The following is a 12,287-nucleotide window of genomic DNA, read 5'->3' as shown; positions in this document are numbered from 1 at the left end:
ATGCCCAGTATTTGTTCACACACTAGCTTTCCCAACGATGGGGTGCCCAGTATTCAGGGGCTGCCCCTTTGGTAAACTCCTAGGGAAGCTGAAGCCAGTCTAGGACCCAGAGCCTCTATTCAGCTTATCTTCTCCTGGGGCCATTCACCTAATTATGATAATGTTGTCCTTGCCTTACTCAGCTGGGTTGGTGTTTGTTACTGCTTTTCAAAACTAAAATGTGTTGCTTAGGGATATTTAAGGAGTAAAACCATAGGGAAATATCAGAATGATTACAACAAGAGTGAGCTAGTGATTACCTCTGTGGAGAGAGGAAGGGGATATGTTAGGAAGGGGCACATGGGCCTCTCTGGTGCTTTATCAGTACCTTAGAAGTACTCTGTTATATAGGTGCTTTATTTCTTTACCTAGGAGGCAGATACATGGCTGTAATTTAAATAGAGCTATGCATTCTATACACTCATATATGTCTAATATATCTTGCAGTATTTCTAGATAGGCTTAAATGAAACAGATAAATATGTGGTCAGACAGGGGTTTTTGTGATGGGTGGAGTCAGGAGTACTTTAGGTATTGACATTGTTTTAAGTTTATTTATTTTGAGAGAGAGAGAGAGAGAGACAGAGAATCCCAACCCGGCTCCTCACTGTCAGTGCAGAGCCCAATGTGGGGCTTGATCCCCTGAACCGTGAGATCATGACCTGAGTTGAAATTGAGAGTCGGATGCTTAACCGACTGAGCCACCTAAGTGTTTCAGTATTGTTTGAGATTTTAAACCTCATGCATGTATTGCTTTGATAAAATAGATCTTCTGTGCTAGAGTCTGGACAAAGATGTTTAAGTTGAGACTTCCCTTTGAGTATTTCTGAATGTGGCAAGACCAGTACAGAGGATTAACTTCAATTCAACCCAGTGAGAATTTTGAAGTACCTATATGCAGAGTGCTTTGGGATACAGAAGAGAGAGCAATAGTTTTTTATAGTCAAAAGCAGTGAGAAGAGAGGGTATATACAGGGGAGATGGTCTGTTAATCAGGCCTTGAAGGAAAAGTTTGAAAGTAAATCAAAGGGGAAGAAAGGGCATCTTAGGATTAAGTGTGAAAGAAAGTGTTAGCAAATGGTCTGGAGTGGATCACAGACTGCAGGTTGAATACCGCACAACCTCTGGAGGGCACAGTGTTGTGCAGCGTGTAACTTGCACAATCATGGACAGCAGTCTGGTTGAAGGGTATTAGGTAAGACATGGAAAAATAGAATGTGAAATGAAAAAGACTGTTTTTGAATTCTAAACATTATTCAATAGGTTAGTGTTGACATATTCAAACTATTTGTCATTTCAATATGAAATCTAAAAATCATGTCAACCATTTGTACTTAGTGAAGGATAATAGCATGTGCCTTTATTTATAATGATTGAGAACAAACATGAATAAAGTTTTAATTTGGTGTATTTCACAATACCATTCCTTAAGATACTGGGAACATAGAAAAGAATTAGGCAAAAATCACTGTCATCTCTGGATATTCAAAAAGAAATTAACCATTCCCACTAGAGACCACAGAAGGAAATTAACTTAATATTGCAGTTCTAGATCAAACTTCACAATGAAGAACTCTTAAGTTTTCACAGAGTGAAGGACAAAGGAGGGAGAGACAATCATTTAGGACCATGTTTCTCAAATTTGGCCCCTTTCACAGACATACTCTTGGGGAAAGGGTTTGTAAATTTCCTGTGGTAACATTTTAAATGTTGCATTTGACTTCTGTTCATAATCTAAACAATACACTCTTCTTCCGGATTGCCTGGATGACCATCTTCCATAACAGAGGAACCCCGTGATTGCAGCAGCTACACTGATACCTCTGATCCCTGTGGCACCAAGTGAAGACCAACAGTGCTTAACGTTTCATGTGGTGTTTCCCAAGTTGGGTCCTCAAGACCCAGTACAGAGTCTCTGTACTGGTTCAACAGAATTGTTGAACATGTCCTATGAGATCTGTGAGTTGTCAAGGTTAGAACACGGATTCAGAGCAGTGATTCCCAAGATAGGATGGGGTGAGTTGGGGATAATGACTGGGAGACACATATAACTTGAAAAAGCACATTCAAAATACCTATTGTTTTTGTAATGCAAATTCTATCAAGCTAAACTCAACCAAGTAACTTTCAGGCAATAGCAGGAAACCAATTATAGATTAATCCTAAAGAGGATTGGAGTAATCTTGGTTGAGAAACACTGGCTTAGAAGTAGAGGGGTCCTAGCATATGGAGAACATAAGAGACATGTGCCCAAGAGAAAGAACGTCTTTTGGGTCACTGAGTCAATCCTAAGCCATAACTTGTCATGGTCTTTTGGAACCCAAAGTGCCAATGGAGAAGAAACCCAAAATGTCTATCAACCTTCTCTAACCTGTGGTTTGGGGCAAGTTGGTCCACTTTTAATACTGAGTCAAAAGAAGGAAAAGCTGTTTTTGCCAAAAAATCCACCACCCCCCTTTTTTTTGGGTGAACACATTTCAGAATTTTAAGTAAACAGTTGCTGTGGCCGTTAGCCCCAGATCCATCTGCCAGGAAGTGTGGTCCTCCTTTGAAATGCCATCCAGCTCTCAAGGGGGTATCATCCTGGCGTCTGCCCTGCCGGGAAAACAAAATACAAAGAAGTGGATTTTCTTGGAAAGGTAAATTCCCTTCATTTTTCTTTCATTACCAAAACAATTACTCTTGCTATTTAAGCACATCTGTTACAGATAGCCTTGAGATACAGTTGGCACCAAAATGCTGAGATCATATAATGCTGAAGGACAATGCAAATAAAGAGACCTTGTGAATAAAAGGGACTCAAATCCCCACCCCAACACAGACGTAGTGGGGGCAGTGGTCTTTCATATCTCTCCAGGTAAGTCATTAGTTTTCTTCTATTTTTAATCTAAGCCTACATTGCTAAAAAGTGTTCCGGAATAGGAAACATTTGGCACCACAGTTAATTGGCTTTTAAGTGCTTTGGTACACGGGGTGAGGCCAGAAGGCTAACACAAACAGACATAGTGTTCATTGGCTGTGGTGATGCAGAATTGTGATTAGGAGCTTTCTGATATTGGCCACTTTATTTCAAGGTATTCAATTACACTTTTTCAGACTTTTTTATAAAACTTCTGTTTCTATTTTGAGTAACCACCACAAATTACATATGTGCATTGCTCAAATGTAAGTTTTTAATAAACACCTCTCGAAGAATATTTGGTCTAAGAACTATACATTAGTCAAAGTCTCCTTTGACTGATCAAAACCACCAAGTCTCTCTGTGTGGCCTACCTAACAGCTAGCTCACAGTAACAAGAGCTGGGGGAAAGAGGAGCTTCTCAGACCCCACAAGTACCCGGGTTCCTTTTTCAGGAGGTCATCACCCTCTGGCTTTCCATTCAGCCAATGATTTCCTTTGGGTGACAGCTGTAGAAAGCTTTGTTTCAATGTTTGGGAAGCCAATTAAATTGAATTGATTTTCAGTGCGAACATACGCAATGCAAAACAACATTGCTTTCACATTGCATGTAAAATAATCAAATTACTTACCATGGCCTGTGCACCCTGCCCCCACCCACATTTCTTGCTGCTACTCATTCTCATGCACTTCACTCAATCTGTTCTTGCTTTCTGCTCCTTGAATATTCCATACTTGTCACCCAGGGGCCTTTGCACTTGCTCTTCCCTCTGCCTGAAAACCTTTTTGGCTTTATCTTTACATGGCTGTCCCCTTCTGGTCAACCAGGTCTCAGCTCCACCAGCTGAGAAAGGCCTTCCCTTAGCTTATTAGCTAAATTGGCTCCCTACCCCCTGCCTCATTCTATCACATTATTCTATTAATTTGTTTCAGGAATTATTTACTTGTTTTTGGTTGGTCTACCTCTCTAGAATGTAAGTTCCATGTTATCTTTTTTTTGTCACCATATTCCCAGGGCCTAGTACAGTGTCTGGCATGTAGTAAGTGCTCAATAAGTATTTGTTAAATGAAGAGTGAGTGAAAGCATTTCCTCCCACTGACACAATCTCTTTGTAAAATGGGAAGCTCATAAATGACATCACAGTTCTTTTTTTTTTTAATGCTTATTTATTTCTGAGTGAGAGACAGACAGTGTAAGCAGGGAAGGGGCAGAGAGAGAAAGGGAGACACAGAATCTGAAGCAGTCTCCAGGCTCTGAGCTATCAGCACAGAGCCCAACATAGGACTTGAACCCAGGAACTGTGAGATCATGACCTGAGCCGAAGTCAGATACTCAACCGACGAGCCACCCAGGTGCCCCGACATCACAGTTGTTGAGATCACCCCACATCACTCTTTCTCTAGCCAAAGTGTCTTTCTGGATTATAATAAAACATAGCAGGGGCACCTGGGTAGCTCAGTCAGTTAAGCATTGGAGTCTAGATCTTGGCTCTGCTCATGATCTCCAGGTTTGTGGGTCTGAGTCCCTTTGAGCTGCATGGTGGGATCTGCGCTGAGGGTGCAGAGCCTCCTTGGGATTCTGTCTTTCCTTCTCTTCGCCCCTTCCCCACTTATGTACAGGTGTTCTCTCTCTCTCAAAATAAATAAATAAACTTAAAAAAAAAACACACAGCAGTAGAATTACACCATCTCTCACTGTTCCTGGCCGGGCGTGCTGCCCTTCACTCACCTGTAATTACTGTAGAGCTCCAATCTGTTTTAGCCGCTTCAGCAGCTCCCCACTCTGATGCATATCCATTAGGTCAGTGCATCCGCCTATACAGTCTTTACCGATAAAGACCCGAGGTACCTAAAGAAAGCAAACGAGCCAAGATAGGTAAGGCCCTTCATCATTAGGTTAGAAAGAATGGCATCTTATCCTTCCTCTAACATTTCCCATGACCCAAAGCTTTTAAAATCACTTTACAACTTCCTCATGTATATTCTTTCTGGTTAGAAGCATGAAATTATTCACTAAACAATTATTTTCAAGCCAACAAGTCTGTCAGCTGGAGAATGCTGTGCACAGGTTTGTCTAGCTTGTCCCCATGACCTAAAAATTTCACTCCACATAAACACATTTCAGGAAAAGAATTTCGGCTGGCTGCAGGGAGACCACCCTGATTGAATGCTGGTTTCTCTGCAGATGGGGCCACACCTGAGCCCTTATGCAGACTGAGCCAGGACAACCAGGAAGGAGTTTTTTCTAAATACAGCCAGACAAGTATTTGCATTAGATCTCTGTCCCTGATGTTCAGATTCACAGTATATTAGTCATTTCTCTCTGTTGTGTGCTCTGTCCTCAGCTGGTAAAGGGGTGGTGATATCTGACTCTCCCTTCATTCCTGGCCTATCATAAGATGTTTAAATGCTGTAGCTCACCTGTTTTGGTATCCCTGTGACACATATGAGTCATCGAAGGCATCATAACTGCCGAAGGGTTGGTTAAAACATAGGTTTCTACTACCTTTCTCCCACCTGCCCAAATTTCTCATACAGAAGGTCTAGGGTAGGGCGCAAGAATTTGCATTTCTGACAAGTTCCCAGGTAATGTGGACTCCTCTGCTTCAGGGATCATATTTGCAAATGACCGGTAGACACTGAGCAGTTTATTCCTCCCCAGTAAGTGAGGTTTTGAAAACCCAAAGCTCAGCAACAGCCCCCAGCCACCTGAGACAGGTTCTGAGATATGATCGGGCTGTCTCCAGGGTGGAGTTTTTGCACACCATCTGGCAAAGACGGGGGTTTGCCCGAGAGCTGAGAGGCCCCTCTGCCCTTACACCCACCCTCTAGGCAAGAGCAAAACCAGCTGAGGCACAGCAGTGACTGACTGGAACCCACATGCAGAGCTGACTGCAGGCTGCATGTGACAGCGTGGGGGGCAGTGGTGACAGAACCACAATCTGTTGATTCAGTTGAGGAAGGAGAAACACGTGCTCTGTGCACACCCCTCCTGGCCCCAGCCGCCTCTTCCAGGAACCTGAGAGTCTCTTACTGTCAAGAAGCAGAAAGTGAACGCCACCATGAAAGCAAGCTTGCTGTTACTGGGGCCTGTACTCTCCTGGCACACCTTTCTAGGGGATCCAGCCCCAGCTCGGCTCCTCCTCTGTGCTCCAGGCTGCTCAGAGCCAGCTCGGCAACTGCCGAAACTCATCACCACCTCCTTGGCTAAGTCCCTGGGACAAGCCACCATTATTTCTCATCTGAAGAACTGCTCTAGCCTCCAGATGCCTCCCAGCTTCAGCCTTCATGCTGGCCTTCCTACGGTCACTTCCCCCCCCTCCCCCCAGCCACCAGTGACCCTTTCAAAACGAACATTAGGTTATTCTTCTGCTCACAACTCTTCAGTGGAATCTCACTGCACTTTAAAAACCACAGTCCTTATGATAGCTTGAAAAGGCCTTCCCAGCCTGTTGCCCATTACCTCTCCAACCTCATCTCCTCCTACTTTCCTACTAGCTCAATACTGCTCCAGACACACAGACCTGCTTGCCAGGCATGCAACCACCACAGGACCTCTGCATGTGCTGTTCCCACTGCTTGGAATACTCTACTGCTGAATTTCTGCATGCCTTGCTCTCTCACCTCCTTTTGAGATCTACTAACATCATTGAGGCCCTGATGACTCCATTGAAAGCTGTCCCTTGCTGCCTACTATCTCCCTTTCTTACCTAGTTTTTCCCCATAGCACTTACCACTGACCACCCTCTGCCATACTGTTTTACTTCTCACGTATACTAGAATGTCAGTTCCACAAAGGCAAGAGTTTTTGTTTGTTCTGTTCACAACAGTTTTCGAATGTCCAGTAGAGTGTCTAGTATGTAGTCGGTGCTTTCAAAATTGCTGTACCCAACAAAACTCTCCTTCAAAAGTGACGGAGAGATACTTGGTCACACAAGCAAAAATTGAGGAAATGCGTTGCCAATAGATCTGCCTTGCAAGAAATGTTCAAAGAAGTTCTTCAGAGAGAAGGAAAATGATCAACTTCAGGAACTTGGATCTACTTAAAGAAAAGAAGGGCATTAGAGAAAGAATAAGCCAAGATGCCGATCTAGGAGCTTTGGCCAGAGTAAGACCAAAACAATTGCTCAGGTACAGGGCCTGATTGAAGACCTAGGTTTCTGTCATCAAGTCAAGTCCTGCTCGGCTTTTACTGTGGGCAGTCACCACAGGTCATTACAGGGTAAGTAAGATAGCAACTATTTTCAGGTCTCCAGCCTCTTCGCATATAAACCCTTCACTCTTAGGGAACAGGAAGCATACACCTTAAAAGGATCTGTTCTTTACCTTGGAGGAATGCATTCAGGACTCAAGAACCTGTGAGAAGTATTTTTAAAACTTCAAAAATAGACTTAAGACCACATGAAAAAGTGTTGCTCTATGAAGAAATGAAAAAAAAAAAAAAATGTGTTGAATGAAGAGGTTTCTCCTGCTAAAGAATAGAGGATGCCAGGCTGAGAAGTAGCTCCCAAGATTTGCTGGACTTTGGAATTACCTGAGGATCACAAACATTTCCCCCCCCCCCCCGACCTTATTGAGGTGTGATTGAAAAATAAGTGTGTACATATTTAAGGTCTCCAATATTATGTTTTGATATACATATACACTGTGCAATGATTACCACAATCAAGTTGATGAACACATCCATCACCTCACATAGTTAACTTTTGCATCCGTGTGGTGGAAACACTTTAGATCTCCTCCCATAGCAGATTGCAAGAGCACAGTACAGTATTCTTAACTGCAGTCAGCATGCTGTCCACGAGATCCTCAGAACTTACCTGTCTTAAGACCGAGAGTTTGTACCCTTTCATCTGGGGATTTAAAACTATTGCTGGCTGCTTCTTCTGACATGTGATTTAACATGTATGAGGAATGACTCGGGTATCTAGATTTTGTAAAAAGCTCCTCATGTGATTCTCATGTGCAGCAACATTTGGGCACCACTGGCTGAGAGGGATCCACCCATCACTGCGGGGTCCTGGGCACCGCTTTCTCTTCGGACTCCAGGCAGCCTGCACAGCTGGCGGTCCAGCCTAGCAGCAAGAGTCTCTGACCAATGAGCCCTCCCACTGTAGAGACAAGAGTTCTCAGCTCACAACTGGCACCCTGAAAGCAATAGGCTAACAGGTTTAGCCTCCCTCTGTACCAAAATAATGATTTCTGACAGGAGAGGAAAGGAGAAACAGCCTCTAACGCTTTATACTCAACCCAGAGAAAATCCTGAGTCAAACTAGAACAGAACTAGGGTACATGCTTCTGCAAATGCTGTGTCTGAGAACGTGCATCCCGAGAAGGGCTGGCGTGAGCTGGTGGACAGGCAGTTACCACACCCAGTACCACAACTGGTAGAAGCTACCTGGTTGGCTGTCCATCCCACCAGAAGTCATGGGTGCTGAGGAAGAGGAAACCTTTTGAGGTAGAGAACAGCAGTTCTTAGTGGGGCTCACGGTCTAAGAGCAAAGGGGACTTGGAGGTGCCTTGCGCTAGACTGATCTTGCAGCCAGGGAGGTCCTTGAGGATCATGGAGGTGGGGTCTTGCCCAGGGTCACACAGCAAGCCATTGTGAGAGCCAGCCTGAAACTCTGGCCCCTGAACTTCCTACCAGGACAAGCCTGGAAACTTCTGTAGTTCAGAAGAAGGGACAAATAATGAGCCTTTAGATTTTTCCAGTGGGAGGAGTTAGAGAAGATATGGAAGAATGAGCTAATTGGGTAATAAAGAGCTTAAAGAAAAGATTGAAGGACAGCAAATCCCACTTGGCCAAGTGAACACAGAACAAAGAGCGCTCACGATTCCCATGTTCATAAAAGAACCGTACGGATCACACTCGGCCCCTCCACCCCACCTTCTAGCCCCAGCCCTGCAAGCTGAAAACTGTCATTTCCCCGGCAGTGCTTGAAACAAAGATTCGGGATGGCTCAACAGACAGCTGCTGGACCCGTGCTCCCAGACGCACAGCATAGGGTCTGCGAGGACCTTTGGCTGCAGTCCAGCTGCCTGGTCCCTGGAGCAGTGTCTTCTCTCTGGCGCCCTTCCCCACCCCGCAAAGCCCTCCCGCGCCTTGAGTGACGACTGAGTGACGGAGCCCTAGCGGTGTCCTAGAGAAAGGCACAGGCAGGCATATCCTGTGCACAGCCCCCACAAGATAAAGGAATCTGAGAGCTTTCGCCCAGCCTTTGAGAACTCACTGTTCTGGCTCCAGTGAGCTGTTGCAAATAATCTTGAATCTTGCTAGTGTCACTGGTGGCTGTGATATCGACAAATTCCAAAACCCCTTGTTTGAAGGGCAATTGGCTGAGGAGCTCTTGGGTCCTCTTGCAGTAGGGGCAGGAGGGCTTGATGAACACAACCACCTTCCCCGGCTGGATTTTGCAGTTCACAAACTCTTCAGCCATGCTGACAGGCAGCCGCCTCCAGGGGAGGAATCCTCAATGGCAGGTAATGCTCCGAGTGTAAACCGGTGGCCTGGCCAGCTGGCGCTTATTTAAAGGAACCTCCCTGGAGGAGGAGTTTGCCCAGCAGCGTGCTGGATTTTTAAAGGGACAGATCCAATGTCATGTCAGTCTCGTATGATTCATCAGCTAGAGATGCAGAGAAGAATGCATACTTCTGTTTAATCAGTGGCTGTGCGCAGGGTGGCAGTGTGACCTCAGCTCTTTCAGGAGCACCTGCCCTTTGGCAGAGAGCACAGTCAAATTACCCTTCGGAGAAGCATATAAAGTATGCAGACCAGCCCCAGGGAGGGGGCCGAGCCAGCAGTGACTCCTTAGAGTCAAATCTTTGTTTTCCCTCCCAGAGAGGGCAAAAACTCACACAGAGACAGAATCTTTCATGAAACAGAACACAGTGAAATCACTTTAGAGGAAGTGAAACTGAAATTGTGAATTGCATCCATCTTGAGGTTGCTCCCCTGGGCATTTTGCTTGGTCTGGTTGATGGTTATTAGTTCCCAACACATAGAAATCCAGAGATTTCACAAAAGAGTCTGGACTTGCAACCTTTCTCTGAAAAGTCTGGTCTCTGACCTGTGGCAGCTGCTGGGGCTGTGTAACTGCATTCCATCCCCACAGGGCAGATAGTAAACTCTGGTTTACTACCAATAGGTAGCTCCTTGACAGCCAGAAGCATTTGCTTTTGTGACCCTTGAACATTAGTTTTCCATGAAAGCAAATTCCAACATCCACCCTGATTTCAACTGCAGGCTTAATGAGGGTGTATTTCTCTGTTTAACCCTCTGTTTGTGACCCTTCCTACCACCTTCACCTGAAGCATATGAAGATACGAAGATATGAAGCAAGGGCTGTAAGACAGGAAGTTGTGATGTTCTTTGCACACCCCACAGTCCCTAGTGGGGGGGAGTGGAGTCTTCTGTTCTAGGTTCAGTTCTGACCCCTCTGTGTGCAGTAAGTTAAATACATAAATCAAGGAAAAGCCACCTTTGAAGGTGAATCATCCTTTTCCCCGGGAAGTAAGTTATTTATTTATTATTTTATTTATTTTTAAAATACTTATTCACTTTTGGAAGAGCACAAGTTGGGGAGAGGCAGGAAGAGAGGGACAGAGGATGGGAAGCAGGCTCTATGCTGACAGGCTGACTTCAGTGAGCCCAATGTGGGGCTCGAACTCACAAACTGGGAGATCGTGCCGAAGAAGAAGTCAGATGCTCAATTGACTGAGCCACCCAGTGCCCCTAGGAAGTTTTACACTGAAATGCTTTTCCAAGAGGTGGGACTGGGGCCTGTGCTGGACACCTCCACTGATTGTTTTGTTCGTGGGATCCCCAACATCGTGTGACTGACAGAGGGAAGAAGATGGGCTCCTAGAAGCAGTTCTAACTATTACTAAGGTTAAATGGCAAAATGAAGATTTTGCCAGATTTTGAGTCACAGACAGGGAGCTGATAAGTGAGATCTCTGTCAACAAAAAGAATGTGCTTAGGCTCCAGAGGCCTGAGGGAACTTGTCCTGCTCTGGGCTTGGAACTGCCCAGCCCAGCCCTTCACTTGCCTCCTGCATAAGCACGGGGCAGAACCCAAAATTGGTTACCTCTGTTTTTCCCCTTCCTTTAGCTCCCACTCCTGTGGCCTCCCTCCTCCCTCAGGCCCTGGGTCTCTTCAGGAACCTCAGGGCAGCCACCTTCTGTTCCCTGGGCCCAAGGTTCATCAGCAGGCCTTGTACCTGGCTATTCCCTCAGTGCCTGTGTCTTCTCAGTGTCTGGGATTCGCCTGGCCCTCGCTTCTGGCTCTTTTTCACCAGTGTGTGATTCTGTTCAAGTCCCTCCTTGTTAAAAACCACCACCACCACCTTTCATCTCCTTTGACCCTACTCTCTTGCGTCTGCCCTTTCTCAATAGCCAAGTTGTACGAAACTTGCTGTTATGTTTTCTGTCTTTAGTTTCCCCACCTCCCACTCCTTCCTCATGTCCTTGCAATCTGACCTCCTTATCAAACTCTTATCAAACATTCTGCTCAAACTCCTTTGCTAAGTCACTGTGTGGCCAGGTGTCCTGACCAACTAACTCAAAAATGTGGGTGTGGAATTTTTGTTAATTGGTGGAGTGATCTTTCCAAAGATCTGTGTACACAGGGTCCCCTGGGGGTTGGGTACCTAGGGCAGAGACTGGGGTACGTGGGGTGGGGGAGGACTCTGTCATCGGCTCCACAGCTCAGTCCCAGCAGCTGGTGTCTGAAGCCTTAGGACAGATGGCCCCCCTAGCTGGAGAAGGTATTTTCACGAGGAACTATGTGAGACATGGAACACAAACAGATGGCAAAGAGTGGGTGTCCTCTTAATTCCTCAGAAAATGCTGTGGCTTCAGCTCAGGGAAGAAGAGCATAGAATACTCTGTGGATTGGTATCATGAAGGTGTGTAGCTTTGGCACGTGAAGAGATGGAACCTGTGGACCTCGGGGCCATCTCGGCGGTGGGGGTCGGGGCTGTGGGGAGGCCCTGTCCTCAAGTGCTGTGGACATCAAGAGGCGGTGTGTATGGAAGAGCACGTGGGCACGTTTCTTGGGCTTGGGCGCCACACTCCCAGGCACTCCCAGAAATAATGGGAAGTGAGGACTTTTATTCAGGGAGTAGAAGTCCTGCTAATGCAGATGGTTGGCAACAAGCTAGTGATGTGTGTGAAACAGTGGCTAGTTCTGTTAGTGTGGCTTCATGTGTACCCACAGGCTGATGAGGGCTGGGAAAATTTGGCCACAAATGAACATTTTTCAGGCTTTTTCATGACTTGCCCGCTTTGTAGAACTTGACCACATAAGTAACTGCCCTGTCTTGAAGCTCTCCGCTTCAAAAGGTCATTT

The 12,287-nt window shown here is 45.7% G+C and overlaps 1 protein-coding gene across 1 annotated transcript; it reads right to left on the bottom strand.

Annotated features, from left to right (window-relative positions):
• Nucleotides 1–1,377: 1,377 nt before the first annotated feature.
• On the bottom strand, nt 1,378–9,465 carry GLRX (glutaredoxin). Its single transcript, XM_060635340.3, has 3 exons — nt 9,169–9,465; nt 4,668–4,787; nt 1,378–2,634 (listed from the first exon to the last, which is right to left on the bottom strand). Exons 1-2 carry the CDS (start codon nt 9,373–9,375, stop codon nt 4,674–4,676), a joined length of 321 nt encoding a protein of 106 aa, XP_060491323.1. The 5' UTR covers nt 9,376–9,465; the 3' UTR covers nt 1,378–2,634; nt 4,668–4,673.
• Between the last annotated feature and the right edge of the window lie 2,822 nt (nt 9,466–12,287).

Source organism: Panthera onca, chromosome A1 (assembly GCF_046562875.1).
Source record: "Panthera onca isolate mPanOnc1 chromosome A1, mPanOnc1 haplotype 2, whole genome shotgun sequence".
Classification (NCBI taxonomy): Eukaryota; Metazoa; Chordata; class Mammalia; order Carnivora; family Felidae; genus Panthera; species Panthera onca.
Note: the sequence above shows the minus strand (reverse complement) of the source record. Positions and strands in the feature narration are given on the sequence as shown.

What these genes read in the sequence shown, in the direction of transcription:
- GLRX (XM_060635340.3), bottom strand. Translation starts at nt 9,375, where the DNA reads ATGGCTGAAGAGTTTGTGAACTGCAAAATCCAGCCGGGGAAGGTGGTT. An exon ending in AGCTCACTGGAGCCAGAACA is followed by an intron (nt 4,788 to 9,168) that starts GTGAGTTCTCAA and finishes TGCTTTCTTTAG; the next exon opens with GTACCTCGGGTCTTTATCGG.